We start from the raw sequence: 23077 nt of genomic DNA on the forward strand, positions 1-23077 counted from the left end.
TTAATCTTCATTCTAAAGCCAAATTTTCATACCTTGATTTAATTCTTTTCCCATTCACATCTTTCTCTGTCCTTTAGAGAGCTCCTTCTCCTGTCCTTGTGCAGCTTCTGCTCTGCATCTCTTTCTGAATGCCATTTTTTTAACACAAAAAAAAAGCTGTTACTTTACCTCTTATATGTGTGACTAATCTCTCCGAGTCCATTTCTCTTCTGCAATGTTAAGTACTTACAAAAACTCACTTTTCAAAGCAAAAATGTTTTGTTCAAGATTTTGCCACCATTCACACTTTAAGACAGGCATGTTTTAGTGACAGGGATCACTCAAGATTTTTTTATAATCAGCTTGCCTAATAATTTATATAACCTTAACTTCAGCATGAGAAACCTTTGAAAACTAAAACGTTGTACAGGAATTCTAATAGCCAGGAACAAATGTCAAATTTTTATTATTTCCAAAGGAGTTAGGAGTTGCTGACAGCATTTCAGAGAGTGCCACTATGAGACGATAGTGTTTTATTTAGTTTTACAACATGGCCAGTTAGTGTAACAAAGGGATCTGACTTTGGTGCCCAAGGAATGGCTGGTTGTGATGATGGGCAAAAGTCAAAATGTGGATGCCTAATGACTATTCCAGCATTTCCATGTTAACGTGAGAGTGGGGAAGGAAATAAATAGCACCACTGCTGACTGTAATCTGAGGAACTTCACCAAGCTCACTCCAAAACAGTACAAAATATAAAAGTTAAAAGTCTCAACACACCCCCATTTTCCAGGAAATCCTGTCTGTGTCATCCGGTAGGAGGGAGGAATCCTGGTGCTACACCCTTAAGATCTTGTCACGTTAGCTGTTTGATAGCTTCGATCCACTCTGAACGCTCAGCCTTGCTGCTGGCCTGGATATAATAGTGTGTGTCATCCTTAGTAATCACTTTGAAGAGATTTCCCTGGACATTCCCTTTAACCCCTAGGCAGAGAAGGGGAAAAAAAAAAAAAAAAGTAAATATCCAAGTCTGCTTTCAGCTGAAAGTCAACTGAGACATAGACAAAAGCAAATATGATGAAGTATTTAAGTACAAATGTACATGGTGAGGCAGTCCCCCCAGATGCATGCTTTCCTGTTTTCCTCCCATTCATCCCCTCTCCCCAATCTGTGCCTCAAGGCCTGCCAGTGCTATGTCTAGACATTTTTGGAAGCCTACTTGGCCTGCCCCTATGCTAACCACAGAGCTATAATCTCATTCACAACATAGTATCCAGTACGTTTATGATAAAAGCAGGGACAGATGTGGGATTCGACTTTAAGTTGTTTAACTTCCCTGAACTTCAATCTCCACATCTAGAAAATGAGAATAATACTATCTTCCTACCTTAGCTGTCTACTGTGAAATTAGACAAGATATTGAATATTATGATAATAGATATTAAAGTGTGTTATCAATCTGTAAGTGCTATTGTAAGCTATTGCTCTTAGGTAGAAGCTTTTAGGCCAATAAGCACAGAAAAGGATGGGAAAGAAGGGTTATTTAGTTGCGTTGTTAAAACACTAAGCACACCCCCACTTGCCCTTTCTCTGATTCTGAAATTGGCTTCAAAACTCACATCATTTCCCTGTCTCACTGAGAAAGCCCTACTTAGTCCCCACAGCTCAGTCCTTGATCAGCAGAGTGCTATCCAGAGCACCGGAGCGACGTCCCTGAGAGCTTCAGGCCGGGGCCAAAGTTGCACCTTACCAGTGGGAACGCCGTTATCCTCCAGCGCAGACACGAGTGAACCACGGAGAGAAAACCCACCCACAGGCCGGTTCTCTTCCTGCAGAAGAAAGGAGACCTGATTAAAAAGAAGAGTTACACTCGCATCTGTAATTGTTCTCAGGCCCACAAAAGATGTCTGTGAGAATCATCGGTAACAGGGGCCTCCTCCAAGCTCCTTCTGTTCTCAGCTTGGTGGCGAGGGGGTCCTGATTGAAGCTCAGGAAAGGAGAAGCGCCCACTCTTCATTATTTTGAACATCAAATGAAAATCACACATCTACCAAGACAAGGCTGAAAAGGCTGACTCAAAGGCCATTTTTCTTTTCTTTTGATTGGAACTAGATCAACTTGGCATGCAGTAACATTTATCATCAAAACCAGCAATTCTTGGATCCGTTCATAGAAAAAGAAAAGACGATTTCATAAATTTTGGCTGAAATAATTGGTACAAGAAAGGTTCTAAACATTGGTGGGGACAAGAGGTTGAGGGGGCAGAATTCATGGCCTCTTTGGGTTGAAATAAAACGAGGCTGGAGGAGTTCCTGTAGTGGCTCAGTGGTTAACGAACCCGACTAGCATCCATGAGGATGCAGGTTCAATCCCTGACCTCGCTCAGTGGGTCAAGGATCCGGCGTTGCCCTGAGCTGTGGTGTAAGTCGTAGACACGACTCCAATCCCACCTTGCCATAGCTGTGGTGTAGGCTGGCAGCTACAGCTCTGATTGGACCCCTAGCCTGGGAACCTCCATATACCGCAGGTGTGGCCCTAAAAAGACAAAAAAAAAAAAAAGAGGCTGGAAAGCAGGAGTCTATCAGCCCACCTCACCTTCCCTAAGCACACAGCCAGATTTGGAGAAACTGAAAGATGCTTTTCCTCTCAAAACAATGAAGATCCACTGAGCAGGCAATGATGTGATGAAAGAAAGGAGTGATCAGAATGTTAGGAGTAGTTTGCACTGTGGAAGGAAAGGTCCAGTGGCAGGTGTTACGGTAGGGACGCTGACAGGAAGGTGGAATTGGAGCCAGCTGCTTGCTCTGCTCAGGAGCAGCACAGAACTGGAACCGAGTGACCCCGCGGCACTCACTTTGGAAGGGTCGTAGTAATGCAGGAAAGCCGGGTCCTTCCTCAGAACGAAGCGCCGCACCTTCCAGTTTTTCCTCTTGTGCCCCTGAGGCAAAGAAAAGGGTGCAAGGCTGATTGGTGACAGCTCTGTCACTGTTTCCCACTTCCATGCCTCTAATGCCAAACCTCCAAGCCGGCCTGCTCCAATGGAATAACCTTCTCAGAAGAGTCTGCTGGAGATCCAGAGACTATAGTGACACATCAGGGTCCGCCCTGCTCAGTGACACGTGAGCAACAACACTGTCACCTTTCGTCGAGTTACATAGCCAAAGGGAGGCAGCGCTGAAGGAAAGGGGGAGCACTGCCTGGACACCACTCAGGGTACATACAGGACAGAGAGATCACGGGTGTCAACGGGACTGAGAGCTCACAGGCAAACTTGAACCCAAGGGCACCAACCTTGTGCCAACTCACTACAAAAACAAACTGACAGCTGCAGGTATGTACATGCACACATGTACAGTAGAGACCACTGTAACACCCTGCATTAGAAAAAGAGTACGGGAGTTCCCGTCGTGGCGCAGTGGTTAACGAATCCGACTAGGAACCATGAGGTTCCGGGTTCGATCCCTGCCCTTGCTCAGTGGGTTAACGATCTGGTGTTGCCGTGAGCTGTGGTGTAGGTTGCAGACGCGGCTCGGATCCTGTGTTGCTGTGGCTCTGGCGTAGGCTGGAGGTTACAGCTCTGATTCGACCCCTAGCCTGGGAACCTCCATATGCCACGGGAGCGGCCCTAGATGGCAAAAAGAAAAAAAAAAAAAAAAAAAAAGAGTACAACTAAAAACAAGTTTACGGTTACTAAAGGGGAAGAGGAGCGGGGGAGGCATAATTAGGAGTTTGGAATAAGCAGATACAAACTATTAAATATAAAATAAACAACAGGAGTTCCTGTTGTGACTCAGTGGTTAACGAATCTGACTAGGAACCATGAGGTTGTGGGTTCAACCCCTGGCCTCGATCAGTGGGTTAAGGATCCAGCGTTGCTGTGAGCTGTGGTGTAGGTTACAGACACAGCTCGGATCCTGCATTGCTGTGGCTCTGGTGTAGGCTGGCAGCCACAGCTCCGATTCAACCCCTAGCCTGGGAATCTCCATATGCTGCGGGTGTGGCCCTAGAAAAGACCAAAAATAAATAAATAAATAAATAAATAAAGTCCTACAGTATAGCACAGGGAACTATATTCAATATCCTATAATAAACCATCATGAAAAAAAATATACACACACACACATATATATGTATAACCGAATCACTTTGCTGTACACCTGAAACTAACACGGCGTTGTAACTCAATTATACTTCAAAAAAAGAAAAAAAGATGGCGTCCTCATCATGGCTCGGTGGAAGTGAATCTGACTAGCATCCATGAGGATGTAGGTTCAATCCCTGGCCTCGCTCAGTGGGTTAAGGGTTGTGGCTTAGTGGTTAACGAATCCGACTAGGACCCATGAGGTTGTGGGTTCGATCCCTGGCCTCACTCAGTGGGTTAAGGATCCAGTGTTGCCATGAGCTGTGGTGTAGGTTGAAGATGCAGCTCAGATCCCGTGTTGCTGTGGCTCTGGGGTAGGCGAGCGGCTACAGCTCTGATTAGACCCCTAGCCTGGGAACCTCCATGTGCTGCAGGTGTGGCCCTAAAAAAACAAAAAACAAACAAAAAGGGTAAGAAATGATCAATTATATGTTAAAATCGAACTGTGTGTGATTCTGTGGCTTAACCCCTAGGTCACAAATGTTAAAATCGAACTGTGTGTGATTCTGTGGCTTAACCCCTAGGTCACTAGACCCCTTGTGGTCTAGTCTGGGGCACCTGAGGCCCTCTTACATCCTCCTCCCCTCCCAGGACCTCACTACCTCCCTTCAGGCCCAGCAGAAGCAGAGCCCTCGGAATAAACAGACAGCTGCGTGGATGGTAAAACAATCTGAGCAAGATGGGAATGGCGCTGAGCAGCGTTCTCATTCACTGCGCAGACACACACGTTTACTTGATGCGTAAGTGCACAAACACGACGGGTGTGCAGGAGAGGAGGTCGGCTTACACCTCACCTGCCGGGACCCAGAGGCTGGACTCACAGGCATGGGGGGACATGCCGCTAACGAGACTGTGACCTGGTGGCCTCCTGCTTAATGTGGCTGCTCTTCCAACAGGGTAGGAACAGTGGCCACAGTTGGTTTTTATTTTTATTTATTTATTTACTTGCCACATCTGCAGCATGAGGAAATTCCTGGGTCAGGGATCGAACCTGAGCCACAGCAGCGACAGTGCCGGATCCTTAACCTGCTGAGCCACCAAGAAACTCCAACAATCAGTTTTTAAACAATGAGATTTTCCGCTTCAACCTACTGAACTAGGTGCAGAAAATACTTAGCAAGGGGTTGTGCAGAGTCTCACCAAGTCAGGGAGAGACCTCCGGGAAGCCTCAGAGAGCAGAAGCTCCATAAATGCAAAATACCAACCAGTAGAGAATTCCCTTCCAGACAAAGATGGGAACTGGGCAATGATGCAGGCATTGTTTTCTATTGTGATAGCTACACTTGTGCACCTTTTCCCTGAACACCCCCGTCTGGGAATTGAGTACGTGTGCATGTGGCGGGGTGGGGGAGGGGGAGGCACACCCACATCCCCCTTGATTTGCTCTCTGCGGCTGCTGCTGGGCCCTGGCTTTAGCAGATTCTGCTGATAACCAGTGCCCTCTGGCAGTCTCAGCCTCCCCAGAGTGAGAACTGAGCAACCCCCCCACCCCACCCCACCCCAAGGCAGCCATACCTGTTTGGCCAGATAGCCTTGTTTCACCACTGTTCCACTTAACTCCACAGTGCTGAGACTTATTTCTTCCTTGGGGCTTATCTTTTTCTTGCAGCTCTCAGCCTGGTGGGATGGAAAGAGCAAGGACGGTTAGCAAAAAGTCCCAGATCCAGGCGATGGGGGTTCCCACAGGGGAAAGGAAAATCCTCCATACTGAGACTTCACCCCAGCTAAGGGGTGAAGCTGTCCCCCAAAACCCTAGGTAGGCCTCTCATCCATGTCTGTGGATCTCTGACCCCCACTGTGTTGCCTCTGCTTCCTGTCTGCCCCCAGGGCAAGAGGAATCCACTCTCAAACTTACAAAAGTGTACAGGGCCGTGGAGTCATCCAGAAACTGCTCAACCAGATCCCCAGAGCGAATGGCTCCTGTGCTTCGGGCGCCCACCGGCCTAAGGAAATTCTCCTCCATGAGCATGGAGGCCAAGGTCACTGCCTCCAGACGGCTGGCTGCGAAGCTGTTGGAGATGAGCCAGTCCACGAGGGAGGAGCCTGCATCAGGGCAAGGGGAGTACCAGTCAGATGACAGAGGCTCCAGATCAGCCTGCTGGGGGGAGGGGGGGGTGCCTGGCTATGACCTCATTGATCCTGACTCCTTGGGCAGCCCTGAACAGCCTCGGGGCTCTGCCCAAGAGAGAACCAAAGGCCACATCGCAGGCCAGCCCACTCCTGGCCTCAACACAAGCCTGTCAATTTACCAAGTCCTGGATCACCAAGCCCCAGGTTTCTAGCGCCTGATCCCCTGCGGGGGGTGGTGCTCACCTATGAAGGTCTTTTTGTAGGTGCTTCCCTGCTCCATGTTGGGGCTTGGCCGGATTCCACTGCTGCTGTCATGCATCTTGTCTATGATGCGACTACAAGGAGGGAAGGCAAAGGAGAAGGGACCCTCATCACACTGGACAGGTATGAGGGAGGGTCCAAGAGCCACTGCGAGGGGTATGAAGCAAGTGGCAATTGGTGTGATACACATCTCCAGGAAAGAGGGGTATTCTGTTACGTGTCAGAATTTGAGAGGTAGGACTTGGGGACGTTTCTTTTTCTTTTCTCTCATCTAAATGTTCTAATATTTCTGTACTAGACAGATATTACGTTTGTAATAGTACTAAAGAGCCGCAGCTTTAATTTAGAAACAAAAGAATGGACAGTAATGATTCTCTATGATCTACTGCATAAGGTCCAAATTCCTCCAGCTCCTTCTCAAAGTCATCCATCACCTGAACCCACTCTCATCTGCTGCCAGTCCTCCCTGCACTCACTATGGCTTAGCAGCACCCTAGATGCACAATCAAGATTCCAGGGCCTGGCACAGAGGCTTTTGTGAGTTCAGGAATGGACTCACATCACACCTCTGACGGGCATGAAGTTCTGCTGCCTGGAAAGTTAGGGGCTATTTTCTGCAGATGGGCTGATGTAACCATTTCCATGATGCGAATGCCTTTCATCCATCCCCACTTTATAGTATCGCCTCCACCACTGACCTGCTTTCCTCTGTTCTGTGGGACAATTCCTGCCACTGATGGAAGATCTTTTTTCTTTCTTTGGTCTTTTTTTTTTTTTTTCTTTTTAGGGCCGAACCCTTGGCATATGGAGGTCCCCAGGCTAGGGGTCTAATTGGAGCTGCAGCTGCCCACCTACACCACAGCCACAGCAACACCAGATCTGAGCCATGTGTGCGACCTACATCACAGCTCACGGCAACACCAGATCCTTAACCCACTGAGCAGGGCCAGGGATCGCACCTACAACCTCGTGGTTTCCTAGTTGGATTCGTTTCTGCTGCACCACAATGGGAACTCCTGGAAGGTCTGTTTTCATTCTCTAGTCATGTACTTGGGGTGGAAAGCCCCAGAGATGAGAAACTGTTTATTCCTATTTGCATCTCCTAAGCACCTAGAGCCATGTGTGGCATGCAGGAGGCACTCAATAATTTTTTCTTTCTTTTTTTCTTTCTTTTTTTTTTTTTTTTTTTTTTTCCCTTTTAGGGCCCCACCTGCAGCATATGGAATTTCCCAGGCTAGGGGTCGAATTGGAGCTACAGTTGCCGTCCTATACCACAGCTCACAGCAACACCTGTGAGCAGGCCAGGAATTGAACCCACATCCTCATGGATACTAGTCAGGTTCATTACCCACTAGGCCACAACTGGAACTCCAATATTTGTTTCTTTTTTCTTTTCTTTTTCTTTTTTTTTTTTTTTTTTTTTTTGACTTTTTAGGGCCACAGGAGCGGCATATGGAAGTTCCCAGGTTAGGGGTCCAACTGGAGCTACAGCTGCTGGCCTACACCACAGCCACAATACCACCAGTTCCAAGCTGCATCTGCGACCACACCTTAACCCACTGACAGAGGCCAGGGATCAAACCTGTGTCCTCCTGGATGCTGGTCAGATTCGTTTCCATGGCACGGCAATGGGAACTCCCAATAATTGTTTTTTAAATGACTGAATAAATGAATGACTAGGTGAATGGATAAAGAATCCCAAGAGCAAGATTACAACTACTACCAGAATACATCATTCTTGCCACCAGGCTGCAAACAAGACCAAAGACTTGGTGAGTGAAGACTCCTGGAGAGTTGTTACACAGCCCTGAATACGGGGCTGAAACTGGGGGAGGGTGTCAAGACGCCAAGGAGGGGACAGAAGCAACAGAGGCCCCAAGAGGTGAGCAGGGCAGGTGGGAGGAGCTGGTCCCAGGCAGAGGAAGCGAGGTAAACGGGACAGTGACAGTGAAAGGCCCCGAAGCACAGCGGTGGTACCGGTCAGGGCCCCCCTTCCCCACTGAGCACAGACAGAAGAGGCTGCAGCAAAGCCAGGCGGGGGAGGCAGGGGGCTGGCACTCACTGCAGGCTGATGTGAGGGGGCAGCTTGAAGGAGTTTTTCAATATGTGGAGTTGCTGGACCTTCCCGGGCTGCCCAGCGTGAATAGCTCCTGTTATCTCAAAGGCCCAGGCATCCCTCTCCTCTCGAGAACAGGCCTCCAGGAAGTACTCCGTAGATGTCTGCGTTTTCAGCTTAATGAGCAGCTGTGGGAAGAGACAGCCCGTCAGACCAGCACTCAGAGGCCGAGCAGGCAAGAGAATGCCGGCTGGGCAGCAAAAATGACAGAACCGAAGTGAATCTGAGAGCCCAGATGGTCCAGCGACTGCTGAATGCCCGACCCCTAGACCACACCCCAGCAGCTGGTCTTTAAAGACTTGCTTGTAGAGCTCCCACTGTGGCGAAATGGGATCAGTGGTGTCTTGGGAACGCTGGGATGTAGGTTCGATCCCCAGCCCAGCAGAGTGGGCAGCTGTAGATGCAACTCTGGCTCAGATCTAATATCCCTGGCCTGGGAACTCCATATGCTGTGGGGCAGCCAAAAAAAAAAAACCTTGCTTGTAGGCCTCGGTGACAAGGAGGGAGCTCACAGTCTTTCCCTTTTGCACAGTCTAATTAGCATAGGGTCTACTTCCTGGGCACTCGGTCTCTCTGCTCCTGATTCTGTCTTCTAGAACTGCATAGATTAAGCTTACATCCTATGACAGCCCCTGTGCTGAAGTGGGAAATGCACAGGCTTTCAGGTCAGACTGATCTGGAGACGCAGCTATGGACATCTGGGCACAGTAAGGGACAGATGGAGGCTTATTTTCTTCATCTGAGGATAGTAATGCCTACCTCGAAGGAACTGTTGGTATTTCCCCTTTTGATTCTTGTTTTTTTTTTCCTTTGGCTTTTGAGGGCCACACCCACGACTTATGGAGGCTTCTAGGCTAGGGGTCTAATCGGAGCTATAGCTGCTGGCCTACGCAACACAGGATCTGAGCCACATCTTCGACCTACATCATAGCTCATGGCGATGCCAGATCCGTGACCCACTGAATGAGGCCAGGGATCGAACCTGCAACTTCATGGTTCCCAGTTAGACTCATCTCCGCTGAACCATAATGGGAACTCCTGATTCTCTTTATCTGATGATCCCAAGTCTTTCACACATTCCTCACATGATACGGTTTCAACTTTCTCAACCAGTTCACACCCTGCTTAATGATCTGCATTTGGTCAAGAGGCTCATAAAATAGGCCCCTTGGAATGGAACAAACTGCTCCGGGGACAGTCTGCTGCAGGGTGCAGGGTGGCATGGGCTGACAGGCTGAAGTTGCATTAAGGGTGGCAGCTACAGGGCCCTGTGGACTCCTACTCCGTGCAGTCAGCCAGTCTTCTTCTTCAGGTGGGTCACATCTCCTCCATCCTTTAAATGTGCATTTAGGACTTTTTCCAAACATTATGGGATTTGGCATGCTAACCCTACTAAATATCATCTGAGTAGACTGGGCCTACCACTTCTGCTGGAAAACAGAAGCATCCTGTCTCATCCTGACTCTGTTTTCCAATGTATTAGCTCCCACCTTGCTTCACTTGCAAACTTAATCAAGTCCCTCAACTAAACAGCAACAATGGTAGATAAGATAAAGTTGACTCATGGGCCTGAAGAATCAGATGAAGCTGTTCCTCCAAGTTAACAGTGAGAGTCAATATCGTGAGGGGATGGATTCAGCCATCTCCTTGGACCAGCACTGTCAGTCCGCAGTTCACCATTTTTTTTTTTTTTTTTTCTTTTTAGGGCCACACTGTGGCATATGGAAGTTTTCAGGCTAGGGGTCGAATCAGAGCTACAGCTGCCAGCCTACGCCAGAGCCACAGTCACACCAGATCCGAGCCGAGTTTGAAAGCTACACAACAGCTTGCAGCAACGCTGGATCCTTTAACCCAGGGTTGCTACTAGTCAGGTTCTTAACCTGCTGAGCTACAACGGGAGCTCTGCAGTTCACCATTTTAATGAAAGGATTTCAGGAGAGACCATAAAGTTCCACCTGAAATCCAGACACACTCGTTTGCAGCTTCCCTAATTAAAAATAAATCTCAGAGTTCCCATCGGGGCTCAGTGGTTAACAAATCTGACTAGGAACCATGAGGTTGCGGGTTCAATCCCTGGCCTTGTTCAGTGGGTTATGGATCCAGCATTGCCGTGAGCTGTGGTGTAGGTTGCAGACGCGGCTCGGATCCCAAGTTGCTGCGGCTCTGGCACAGGCCGGCGGCTACAGCTCCGATTAGACCCCTAGCCTGAGAACTTCCATATGCTGCAGGTGCGGCCCTAGAAAATACAAAAAGACAACCAATCAGTCAATCACACTCCCCCACACACACGATGTACTTTATAACTTGTTTGTGGTGAATCTACTGGCTTCTCTTGACTTCTCCCAGCTCCAAGGCCTCAAGAACCAGGCAGATGAGAATTTTACATAGAATTAAGATGAAACTTCCAACTCCAGCTAGCAGCTTGTTTCCTTTTCTGAAACTTGGAACAAAGTTTTCCTATAACCAGGGTACTCTACCAGCACTTCTGCCTTCCACTCTTCCTTAAAGCCTATGAAGCGGTATCAGGACAGCAAGTTAACCCAGAGGTTCTGCGGCTTCATTTACTGAGATTTAGAGTCTTAAATGCACTTGGAAAACTCAGTTTTCCTCCTGAAATTGTCTCACTTATCTGTAAATGTTTTTTTTTTTTTAATATATTCAACAGGAGTTCCCTTCTCACCTCAGCGGTTAACGAACCCGACTAGTATCCACGAGGATGCAGGTGCCATCCCTGGCCTCACTCAGTGGGTTAAGGATCCGTTGCTGTGAGTTGTGGCGTAGGTTGGCAGCTGTAGCTCCAATTCGATCCCTAGCCTGGGAACTTCCATATGCCACAAGTGTGGCCCTAAAAAAAAAAAAAAAAAAAAAAAATCCAAAAAACAAAAAATAAAAAACATGTATTCAACAAACATTGACTAATAAGCATCTGACTGTGAGCAGAGGTTGTGTCTGATCTGAGCAGGCTATAAGGAAGAAGCAGACCCCAGTCTTATACCAGGCTCAGCCTTCCCCAGCAGTCCCCACCCCATCCCAACAGAGAGCTACCCTGTCTCTCTCCCCGCCTCCACCTTTTTCAGCCGCACATGGCATATGGTAATTCCCTGGCCAGGGACTGAATCCACACCACAGCTGCAGCAACACTGGATCCTTAACCCACAGGGATTGAACAGGAAATGACACAGAAACAAGCTGGATCATTAACCCACTGTGCCACGGCGGGAACTCCTACCTGTCTCTTTTAATCAGTGTCATTTCTAGGTAGGAAATTATAGAATGACATTTCACTTTTGCAGCCTTTGAGGCTGGAATGACATTCGATGTCTCTCTCTCCCTTGCCTTCAACATCCAGTCAGCTGCATCCTGTCAATGTTCCCTTCACAATATTTTCTCATATTCATCCCTTCTTTTCACCTCATTTCATGGCTGGTGATTATTATCTTTTTAGGGCCACGCCCGTGGCATATGGATGTTCCCAGGCTAGGGGTTTAATTGGAGCTGTAGCTGCTAGCTTACACCACAGCCACAGCAATGCTGGATCCTTAACCCACTGAGCGAGGCCAGGGATCGAACCCGCAACCTCATGGTTCCTAGTTGGATTTGTTTCCACTGAGCCATGATGGGAACGCCACGCCTGGTTATTTTAGTAGCTATTTGAGAAACATTTAGAAGTGCAGAAGAGTACAAAACAAACACCAGTAAACCCACCACCCAGAATTGACTGCCATATCTTCGTGTATTTAGAGGATTCATCCACTGGTCTCAGAGTCAAAGAAGAAAACCATGATAAGAAAGAAGAAAATGGTAAGCTTCCTTCTTTATGGATCTAGTAATCCAATTAGGAACTGAGCTTAGGCCCTCATTTTTGTCTTCCCAAGAGAGCAGTCACCATTCTCTTTTCTCATCCAAGACCTCGAATGGCTCCCTACTACCTCCGCCCGCCCCAGCCCATCTCCCACTGCCCCTCCAAGGAACATTTCCTTTGGCCACACTGGCAGCCCTCCCTGTTCCTTCACTTTTACCCAAGACCTTCCTTCCACCTGCCCCAAACCTCTGCCTCTTTCCTCTTTCAGATCTTTGCCCAAATCTCTGTTCCTCTCAAAAGGGTTCCTGACCCAGACAGCCTATAATGACTTCTTCTTCAGCAATACAGTGTTCTCTGTGGCTCGTGATGTTTGTACCAACATTTGAAACTTGGAATGTTTTTCAACTAACCACTCGCTTTCACGATAATAGTAACTGAAAGAAGTAACCTTACCATTTTCTTCCTTGACTCCTCCAAGCCTAGCAAATTTCTTGGCATATGATGGGTCCTCTAAATGATGGATTCAGATCCTTTTTTGATGGTAGGGTGGCAGCTGCCCCTGACTTTTGGAACACGCCCCCTTTGGGGGCATGAACACTCTCCTACTGAACCCCAGCAGCAGTAACTCCCTCACATCTGTGTCGTGCCTCCCAGCCTCCAAAGTGTCTTGACGGATCATTACCTTCACAAGCTTCATCACAGTCGGGAGGGACAGTCAGGGGTTGTTAAGTTATCCTGTTTTCTAGATGAGGAACTAAGGCTCAGAGAGGTTCCACTACTTGCCCAAAGTCCCATGCCTCGTAAGTGGTGCAGCCAGGATTTGAGTCTAGGTTTTTCAGTAACTCGGCCCTTCCCATGACCCCCACTATCTCCACCAAAGAGGCCAGAGGTGGTGGGGGGGGGCGGTTGGGGGGAGCTGGGGAGCAGGAGGGAGGAGCTGGGAAGCAGCCTTCACGTACCGGTCGGTTTTCATACTCCAGGCAGGGGCAGGTGATGGTGCAGCCATCCAGAAGGATCCGGCCCTTGGGAGGGTTCACTTTCCGACCCGCCTCGAGCTTATAGTACAGCAGCGTGTTCTGCCGAAGGATGAACCATCGCACCTTCCAGTTGTGGACAATGTGACCCTGAGGACAAACAGGAGAGCCCTGGGGTGAGGTGGCCTAGGGGATGACATCATGTCCAGGGGGAGGTGTCCCGTCGAAAAGGAGTCCAGATGGTGCCATGGATCCGACTCTCAGGGAAGGAGACAGCATTATCTCTTTTTTGAAGCTTAAATTTATTTTTTTATTTTAAAATAATTTCAACTGAGAGAAAAGTTTAAGAATTGTATGAAGAACTTTTTTACAGAACCGTTTAAGAGCTTTTTGGGTTTGGTTGCTTTTAACGGCCACACCTGTGGCATATGGAAGCTCACAGCAACACCGGATCCTTGACCCACTGAGTGAGGCCAGGGATCAAATCCTCGTCCTCATGGGTATTAGTCAGGTTCATTACTGTTGAGCCGCAATGGGAACTCCCCAAGAATTCGTTTTTAACGTGATGTTCCAATTACTACTCCTGATGTTGTCTCTCATTAAAAAAGGATATTCCCAACATAACCACAATACAACCATCAACATTAGAAAGTTTACATTACTATATTATTTCCATCTGTTCTGCAAACTCCATTCAAGTGTCACCACTTGCCCCCACAATGTCCTTAATAGCTGAAGGCTCCAGTTCAGAATCCTATGTTTTATTTTCATTTTCAGGGAGAAAGTACGAGCTTTGGATTTCTTTGTCATCTCTTTTGGGTATGTAACAAAGACATTTGGCATTGACTTTCTAGTTCCCATTTGGTCTTTTTTTTTTTTTTTTTTTTCCTGTTTATAAGTTTTTTTTTTTTTTGGTTTTTTTTTTTTTTTTTTTTTTTGGTCTTTTTAGGGCAGCAACCCACAGCATATGGAAGTTCCCAGGCTAGGGGTCGAATTGGAGCTATAGCTGCTTGCCTCTGCTACAGCCATAGCAATGTCAGATCTGAGCTACATCTGCAACCTACACCACAGCTCATGGCAATGCCAGATCCTTAACCCATTGAGTGAGGCCAGGGATTGAACCCATGTCCTCATGGATACTAGTCAGGATTGTTACCACTGAGCCACCATGGGAACTTCTCTGTTTATAAGCTTGAAAGAAACTGCAAAGTAAACAGAAGAGAAAATCCTACTACTAGGAGATAGCCATTGTTAACATGCTGTATTTCCTTCCAGGCTTTTTCCCTTTTAGTTTTTACTTTCTAGGTTTTTTGTTTTTTGTTTTTTTTTTAATCAGGACCATGTTACATCTACGAGTTTTACTTTCTAGTTTTTGTTTTGTTGACTTTGCCAAGCATCTTCTAATACCATTAAATTCCTTTAAAACATGCCTTTTAATGACCACTAGGTGGATGCATCATTTACCTTTCCACCTCCCACTGTTGGTAACCAAGGTTGTTTCCTTTTTTCACGAGTACGAACAATCATGCAATGAATATCCTTGCACATAAATTTTCATCTGCATCTCTAATTTTTTTTATTTGGGATCTATCCCCCAAAAGAATTTTATTAGTAGAAGGATACAGGCAATTTGTAAATCTGAAGCCACAAATCGTTAAGGACCCTAACAATCTTACCCAGTCTCAGGTGAGAGCCTAAAAGGCAGGGGAGTTTGGGGGCAGGCACTCTCAGGTGGGTCATGGAGCCAATGGATAGGATAGTCAGGTCAGTCAAAGTCTGTTTCTAGAACAGACCAGCGGATGGGGGGATGTCTGCTGAGGAATCAGAAAGGAATGGCTGGAGTTCCTGTTGTGGCTCAGAGGAAATGAACCTGACTAGAATCCATGAGGACGCAGGTTCGATCCCTGGCCTTGCTCAGTGGGTTAAGGAGCCGATGCTGCTGTGTGCTGTGGTGTAGGTCAAAGACGCAGCTCGGATCTGGCTTGGCTTTGGCTGCGGCATAGGCTGGTGGCTATACCTCCAATTTGAACCCTAGCCTGGGAATCTCCATATGCTGTGGGTGCAGCCCTAAAAAGAAAAAAAAAAAAAAAAAAGAATGGTTTTTGTACACACTCATGAAAGCGACTTTCTTGGCACATTTCCCAGAGCAAAGCCCAATTAGAGCTGGATCCTAATCAAGAGAAAAGCACTTCCCCGATTCCCTGTTTCCTGACCTGGCATTTATGGTTTTCTAAGGCCCCTTCAGTTCTCACGTCAGTGGTGTTGTAACTGTCCCAAGCTCAACGTGTACTGAGTGTGTACTGAGTGTGCCAGGGAACCAAAAACTGTAGAAGGAGTGACTGTGTGAGCAGTGGTGACAGACTTTCCTGTGGCAACTGAATGCCACTTTTAACAAAGTTAATCTGACAAGAGTTTATTAATAATAACTAAATGTTATGTTACAGGGTGTGCCAGCTGTGCCCATGAGAGGGCTTATGCAGTCAAGTTGAATCTTACAGTTTTGCTCTCATCACTCTATCCTGTGCCAAGAAGCCACATGTAATAGGAAGGCCGACAGCTGTCCCTGACCCAGGCAGACACACTTAAAGAGATGAAAAAGATTTGGCTCTGACTCCTCAGCAATGAAGGTCCTGTCCTGTCCTCCACGTGGCCCAGACTCAGGTCTCCTCACCTGACAGCCCCCTGCTAGGGGCTCCTGGCGCAGCATCAGCAGTAAAGTCGGTAAATTGCTGGCACACAGGTGTGGCTGGCACAGAGCGAAGAGACGGCGGCCTAAGCTGATGGTATGGGGGCCGGTGAGAGATGGAGAAGGGGAGGGGGCAAAATAATCTTCAACCTTAAAACACAGGTTTCTAAGCTGAGTTATGACCCTCAAATTAATTAATTAATTTATTTTGCTTTTTAGGGCTGCACCTAAAGAAGGTTCCCAGGCTAAGGGTCAAATCAGAGCTACAGTCGCTGTCCTACACCACAGCTCACAGTAACATGAGATCTGAGCCGCATCTGCAACCTACACCACAGCTCACGGCAACACCGGATCCTTAACCCACTGAGCAAGGCCAGGGATCGAACCCACAACCTCATGGTCACTCGTCGAATTCCTGTCTGCCGCACCACAAGGGGAACTCCCAAATTCATACACTGAAGCCCTAGCTCCCTGTTACCTAGAATGTGACTATATTTGGAGACAGGGCCTTTAAAGATGTGATTAGGTTAAATGAGGCCATTAGTTGGGCCCTAATCTCTCTGACCGGGGTCCTCGTAAGAAGAGGAAATCTGGACACGCAGACGTCAGGGAGGCCTGTGCACAGAGCAAAGCCCGGGTGAGCGCCCAGCAGAAGGTGCCCTCTGCAAGCTGAAGAGAGAGGCCTCGGAAGAAACCAACCTGCCCACACCTTCATCCTAGACTCCAGCCTCCAGAACTGTGCGAAAATAAACCTCTGTTGCTCAGGCAGTCCTGTCTGGGGTATTTTGTTACAGCCACCCTTATAAACTAAAACAACAGAGAAAGATGTTATGGAGAGAAGTGTAACCAGCAGATACAGAGCAAACCAGTACAGAGATAAGGCCACATTTCCTGGACAAAATGCTACATTTCCTAGAATCCCTGGTACAAAGGGAACAAGGAGGTGACCAAGTTGCTGCCAGTCCCATGCATGGGGCATTAATGCGTGTTTGGGAACCACCAAAGTGGCAGGATAGTGGTGGAAGAACGAGTTCTTCTGACACCCAGTCCCAGTTACCAGGGACAGGTGGCAAATGGTGTCAGCAGTGATGTTTCCAGGAGAAATGCCTGGTGGTGCTGTTGAGTATTTTCGCCTGGCTGCATTGCCCCTGGCTGTATAGCCAGGATCTCTGGCCCTCCCAAATATTCCTGAGTTACTTAATAGTTATGATTCTCCATAAAATCCCTTCTGTTCAAACTCACTGGACTGGTCTGTGTTATGAGTAACTAGAATCCTGACAGCAAAGGAGAGTGGCCCAAGAAAAATTGAGACAGGACCTCTATGTAGACAGAAAACTTGAAGCAGCTGGTGACCTCATAAAAATATTCAAATTCTTTGACTCAGGAATTCCACTTCTGGGGATCTGTGCTCAGTAAATAATCTAAAATATGTGAAAGGTTTTCTGTATTGAGACACTTAGAAGAGGGCCATTGCTCATAACAGGAAAAAAAAAAAAAAAGCAAAATATTCTGTGTAACAATATATACACAATTCTAACTTTGTAATGATACCCAGTGTGGCTGCAATAGAGAGATTCCAGCCCTAACAGATGGTAGGAAAGGCCACTGGTAGACCTTTCTATCCACAAGGTCAGACCTCCAGTCTGAGCCACCAAAAGTCACACAGCATCAGTGGTCTTACATTACTTCATACAATAACCTAAAAATAACCCTGGTAATTATTTTAGAAAATTTCTAGGATACCCCAGAAAGGATGTCATCAGCTCTAGGGACTAAGACTAGACACAGGGTGATAAGAAGGGAAACATTTCATTTTACTCCCTTGAGTACTTTTCTGGTTTTTTTTTTTTTAATAACATGCATACATTATTTTTATAATGGAAAATAAGTTTAAATTCAAATAAACAAAAATCCTGATGAGATGATTAGGTAAGTCATTCATTCGTTTGTCAATTCATTCAATAGTCAAGGACTAAATACTACTTCACCAAGCACCGTACCAGCAGAAAAGAGACAAAGATGAATAGAATTCTGACCCAAAACAGTGGGGGAGACAGACAACAACCCTGCCCAGTGTGATAAGTTCCAGGAAGATGACTGGTGGGGCCTCAGGACCCCCACCCTCTGATATGCACACCCTTGAGTAGTCTCTTCCCAGGCAGGACAAGAGTTGGTCTGTGTGGCCAAGAGAATATGGAAGCGTGATGGCATGTCCATTCTGATATTAGATTATAAAAGACTCTACAGCTTCAGTCTTGGGGGCTCTCTCTTCCTGATCCTGTGCTTTGAGAAAAGCTGGCTGCCCCATCATGAGCACCCCCTACAGAGAGGCCCTAGCCACCAGCCATGTGTGTGAACTTGGAAGGAGATCTTCCAGCCCGTCAAGACGTGGGGCGGCTGTCACAATGGGCAGCATTTTGGCAGCAACTTCATGAGCGCCTTTGAGCCAGAATCTTGCAGCGAAGCTGTTCCTGGATACCTGACCCTCAGAAACTGTATGAGATAATTAATGACTGTTGTTTTAAGATGTTAAGCTCCGAGGTAACTGTCACACAACAACAGATAACTAACAGAGGCCAGGATGCAAGCCCCAAGGAGCAGCTCAGACAGAGGAGGGAGTTGAGAAAAGGGTGGAGCCGGGCAGGTAGGTACCCTGAGGGGTTGATACTGGGGATGAGTCTGGAAGGCAGGGAAGGGGGGACCCATTTGGGGAAACTCCAAATAGTGGGTGGATTGGGCTCAGAGGCCTGTGGGGAAAGGACGAGGGTCCAGCTGACTTGAGGTTCTATGTTGAAGCATTTGATCTTTATACTGTGGCCAGAGGGGAGTCCCTGAAGACTTTTAAGCAGAAGGATGACAGGCTGAGGTTCTCATGTTAAAAACACCATCCTCACCACACTGTGGCAGAGCTGCTGAACAAGGTTGCCAGACTGGAGTGGGCAGCTCAATTGGAAGTTGCTATAAAAATCCCCAAAATGAGAAGGGGATTTATTCCGGCTCTATGGATAAGCCACGCCATACTCAGAGGACATAAGAGACTTATCCAAAGTCAGCAGGCCAAGGGTGTCAGAGGTCAAAAACACAGAGGGATAAGCTGCAAAAGAACCCAGGCCTTCATCCACCAGGCATTTTCCTCCCTCTCCAGCCTCCTTGTCTGTAGGTGGCTGGGACCAGAGACCAGTTGGACAAAGAGTGGCTTAGAGCCTCTTTCGGGGGAAGGAGAGTCCCTAAGAAACTGGATGTAACCCTAGGGCTGGGCTTAAGAAGCACAGAATGAGAGTTCCCCTGTGGTCCAGTGGGTTAAGGATCTGGCATTCTCACTACAGCAGCTCAGGTCACTGCTGTGGCATAGGTTCAATCCCTGGCCCAGGAACTTCCACACGCTGCAGGTGTGGGGAAAAAAAAAAAAAACAACCCCAAAACCCAAAAACCCCAGCAGAAAATGGGAAAACTGGAGGACTCTTTGAAAAAGCCTATTATCACTCCCTAACTTTAATGAGGAGGAAACTGAGGCCCAGAAAGTTCCTGCCCAAGACCCTACAACCCCAAAGCAGCACTTATATGGGTTGAATTATGTGCCCACAAAAGATATGTTAAAATTTTAACCCGGGGGCCCTATGAACCTGAGCTTCTTTGGAACTAGAGTCTTTGCAGATGCAATCAGGTTAAGATGAAGTCATACTGGATTAGGGTATAGTAGGCTAATAACACAAATATACGAAGAGGAATATTTGGACACTGAAAGACACAGGGAGAAGACGGTCATGTGACGATGGAGGCAGAGATCAGAGTGGTGCATCTACAAGCCAAAGAACACCGGGGCCTGCCTGAGTGAGATAACACAAAGTACACATATTGGTCTCTGCCCCCGCTTCTTGGTACAGAGCTCCTGAACCGCTTGTAACTTCCTGGGTGATTGAGGCGTCCTTTGTGCTAATGAGGCAACTCTGGGTGGGCTCCTGGGTGAGGGCTAGACCAAGCCACGATTACAAGTTAAGAATTTTCAGCACCGCTCCCCCCAACCTACATTCTCTTGAGAAAGGAGAAGGGCTGAAAATGGAGTTAACAATCAGGCTTACATGATGAAGCCTCCATAAAAATCCCAGAAGTATGAGAGTTGGAGCGTTTCTGGGTTGGGGGACACAGATTGGTGCTGGGGGAGTGGGGTGCCTGGAGAGGGCACCAAAGTTTGCCCTACACGTTTCTTCCACCTAGATGCTCATCTCCTTCCTTTTGCATATCCTTGAAGAAACTGGTAAACATCAGATGAGAACTGCAAGGTGTGGGGAAAAACCTCCCCACATTTGGTGACCACAAGTGTCAGAAGTGAAGTGTTCTGTGTAAAAGTAAAGGAGACTCACAGGACAAAGGAACACACGGTAGGCACGAACTAGGTATTTCCCTAGACAGGAAAGAAAAATCTGGGGTTTTCCTCTACAGCCTGAAAATCCCAGAACAAAAGGGGCAAGGAAGGAGTCTCCCCTGCAGGTTTCAGAGGGAGCATGGCCTCGCCCACGCCCTGATCTCAGACCTCTAACCTCCAGAACTCCTTCTAGACTGGTTTTCTTCCAAGCATATATTTCCCTTAGACCACTTCTATGTTTACTCTTTGGATTATAACATTAGAAACATTTTTAACATCTGCCTAACCATAAGTCACTTGTAATCATTTGTTTACATTTCCTTAGGGTACAATCCAACAAAGGAAATTTCTAAGCCAAAGTGGGTTGACTGTGCCATGTCATTTTCTGAGTGTGGCTGGAGGTAGGAGTCAGGCAGCAATTCCTGATGTGCTTCAGCCTCTTCTTAAAGGACAAGCAGCCCTACCCATGCCCATCCCGCCTTCCTTCCCCTTCACTCGCCTTTAAAGCCAGGCCAAGGGAGCAGCCTGCGTTTTGCCAGGAGCTCTGCTTCTTTCTTGTCTGGGCGGGATGAAGAGCCAAATCCATCTTGCCCCTGCCCGTCTGTCTGCTGCTTTGCCCTCACTGGTGATGACTGTTCTGCATTCTGCACTTCCACCTTGGGGCACTGCCCCACTTCTGGGCTGTAAACCCTCCTGAATCTACGGAATCCCATGGCCCTACAACTTCTCCAGGGGACGCAGGGGCTGCTGTGGCCACCCAGGAGGGAAGGGGAAGTGGGGGAGAGAAAAAGACAGGGGGAGAGGAAAGTCAGACTGAGCGCTGGGCAAGCGCTGTTAGCAAAGGGCCCATCCCTCACCTTGCAGGAAAGGGTGTGGCTTCTGCTTGCCTTGGGGTCAGGCTCTGACTTCAAACTCCAGGTCTTTGGCTTTGGCTGGAATGTTCTTTAGGGACTTCAGCCAAGCCCCTCTGTGGGTTTTTGGGGCCAGACCATCCTCACGTCTCTGTACCCTGGACTGGGTGGACCATCCAGAAGAGAACTCACATCCTTCCTTCCCTTTAGCGCTCCCCTGACTCTGCGTGGTGGTGGTGTTGGCGGGGAATCATGTAGGTAGCCTCCAGGAACAGGGGGAGGCCCACAAAGTCCCTTCTGAGGGGGTTTGTCCTCAACAGGCCCCCACCAGGGCTCAGCTATTGCGACACAATCAACAGTGCCCATCAGACCCCCCTCCTGCCCTCTCTCTCTCACCTCACCAGCTGCAGGATAAATTTCCCAAAAGCTGTCTGAGTTGCTGCTGCCTCTACAACCACGAGGAACCAACCTAACATGTTAATCCCCGGGGCATGAATCAGGCGTGGAGTTTTGTAGCTGCTTGTATCCAGTCTGACCCTTGATCTGACACAGCTCCCTATGCCTCTTCCTGCTTAAGGTTTTGAGCAAACAACACACCCGCCCTCCTACGTCAAATAATGTGTAAAATAACATGGCTTATGTTACCTACTGGACCGAAAGCGATTTGGGTCTTCAGGGTTGATGTGGTGGCCAGGGGAGGCCGTGGGAGGGAGACCCCCTCCACCCCTTCATCCATTTCCCTCCCAAAACTGGAAACTCAGTAGAAGAGCCAAAAGGCTCATCCTCAGATTTTATGCTCTGTTGTTAGGTTAGCATAAATGTTCAGTGGGAACATGAATGTTCCAAGAATTTTTAAAAACCGAATTTCCTCTTGTAATCACTTTTCCATTTATTTTCTACCTTGATCTTATATATGGGGTTTCTGTCTGGACCCACTTGCTATGGGAAAGGCCACATGGGGTGACATGGAAGGACTGAGGCTGGAGGTTCCAGTCCCAGCTGTTATTAGGCCTGGGGTTCTGGGCAAGCGATCTCTTCCTGCCCTTCAGTATCCTCACCTATAATAGCAGGATAACAATACCCGCCCCGCAGTGGGCAGGAAGAGGTCTGGAGTCAGCCTGAGTGGGCTAGATCCCGATCCATCCCCCACTAGTCCACATCCTGGGCAAGCTGCTTAACCTCTTTGAGCTGTGTTTTCCTCTTGGAGAAAAGGGGGTTAATGTGGTATAACCCGCCTGTCGGATGGCCGGTAGGATTAAAGGAGACTAGTCCAGGACTGGTGCACACTAAGGGCTGAAGAACCATAGGTTTCCTCCTGGCCTATGGGTTATTGTATATATATATAGATGATGATGTTGCGTTACACGGATGAGCACTTACGTTGTTTTAATATCCATTTAAATACTCTATGTTTCATACTGAAGTTGTTTTACTTCATTTGTCCATTACGGTAGCGCCCCACCACCACCACCCCCGCCCGGTACCCCATACGCCCTTAGCCCAGCAGGATTCTCCTCCATGCCTTGCGATCTGGCCCCTCTCTTTGAACTAAGCTCACCCCCCAACCACCGTTAACACGACTCTCCCCACGACACGCAGTTCGGCCCCGCGGAGCCCCTGGCCGCCCCATCGTGGCTCAGGTGGGCGGGCGCCCGCCCCGAGCCGCTTCGGGAGAGTCTCCGGCGCGCTCACCCTCTTGACGAGGAAGCCCTCCTTGAGCACGCCGTCCTCCATGTCGCCGCCCGCGCGCCCTCCACGCCGCGCCGTCCCGCGCCTCCCGCTGCTCCGCGCGCCGCTCGCCGCCCGCTGCGCCCAGGAAGCGCCTCCGACCCGG

The 23077-nt window shown here is 48.1% G+C and overlaps 1 protein-coding gene and 1 long non-coding RNA gene across 5 annotated transcripts; one reads left to right on the plus strand and one right to left on the minus strand.

The window, feature by feature from the left end:
- Positions 1 to 412: 412 nt before the first annotated feature.
- Positions 413 to 23074, minus strand: PLEK2 (pleckstrin 2). Of its 4 annotated transcripts, XR_014810973.1 has the most exons (10): positions 22936 to 23074; positions 13329 to 13493; positions 8514 to 8695; positions 6434 to 6525; positions 5976 to 6163; positions 4616 to 5737; positions 3952 to 4563; positions 2834 to 3573; positions 1730 to 1808; positions 413 to 963 (listed from the first exon to the last, which is right to left on the minus strand). XR_014810973.1 is itself a non-coding variant. In XM_001928435.5 (9 exons), exons 1-9 carry the CDS (start codon positions 22975 to 22977, stop codon positions 836 to 838), a joined length of 1062 nt encoding a protein of 353 aa, XP_001928470.1. In that variant the 5' UTR covers positions 22978 to 23074; the 3' UTR covers positions 413 to 835. The 4 variants fall into 4 exon arrangements, 1 of the variants encoding a protein (XP_001928470.1); XR_014810972.1 differs by having other exon boundaries at positions 2834 to 4563; XM_001928435.5 differs by lacking the exon at positions 3952 to 4563 and having other exon boundaries at positions 2834 to 2917; positions 5636 to 5737.
- On the plus strand, positions 13380 to 15921 carry LOC146401809 (uncharacterized). The gene is made up of 3 exons (XR_014810999.1): positions 13380 to 13519; positions 14121 to 14162; positions 15788 to 15921. It is a non-coding gene; the product is annotated as an uncharacterized LOC146401809 (long non-coding RNA).
- Positions 23075 to 23077: the final 3 nt, after the last annotated feature.

Source organism: Sus scrofa, chromosome 7 (assembly GCF_054392235.1).
Source record: "Sus scrofa isolate SSC_HxYL_T2T_F1_AM1 chromosome 7, Sscrofa_HxYL_maternal_Yorkshire_Landrace_v2.0, whole genome shotgun sequence".
In the NCBI taxonomy this organism is placed as follows: Eukaryota; Metazoa; Chordata; class Mammalia; order Artiodactyla; family Suidae; genus Sus; species Sus scrofa.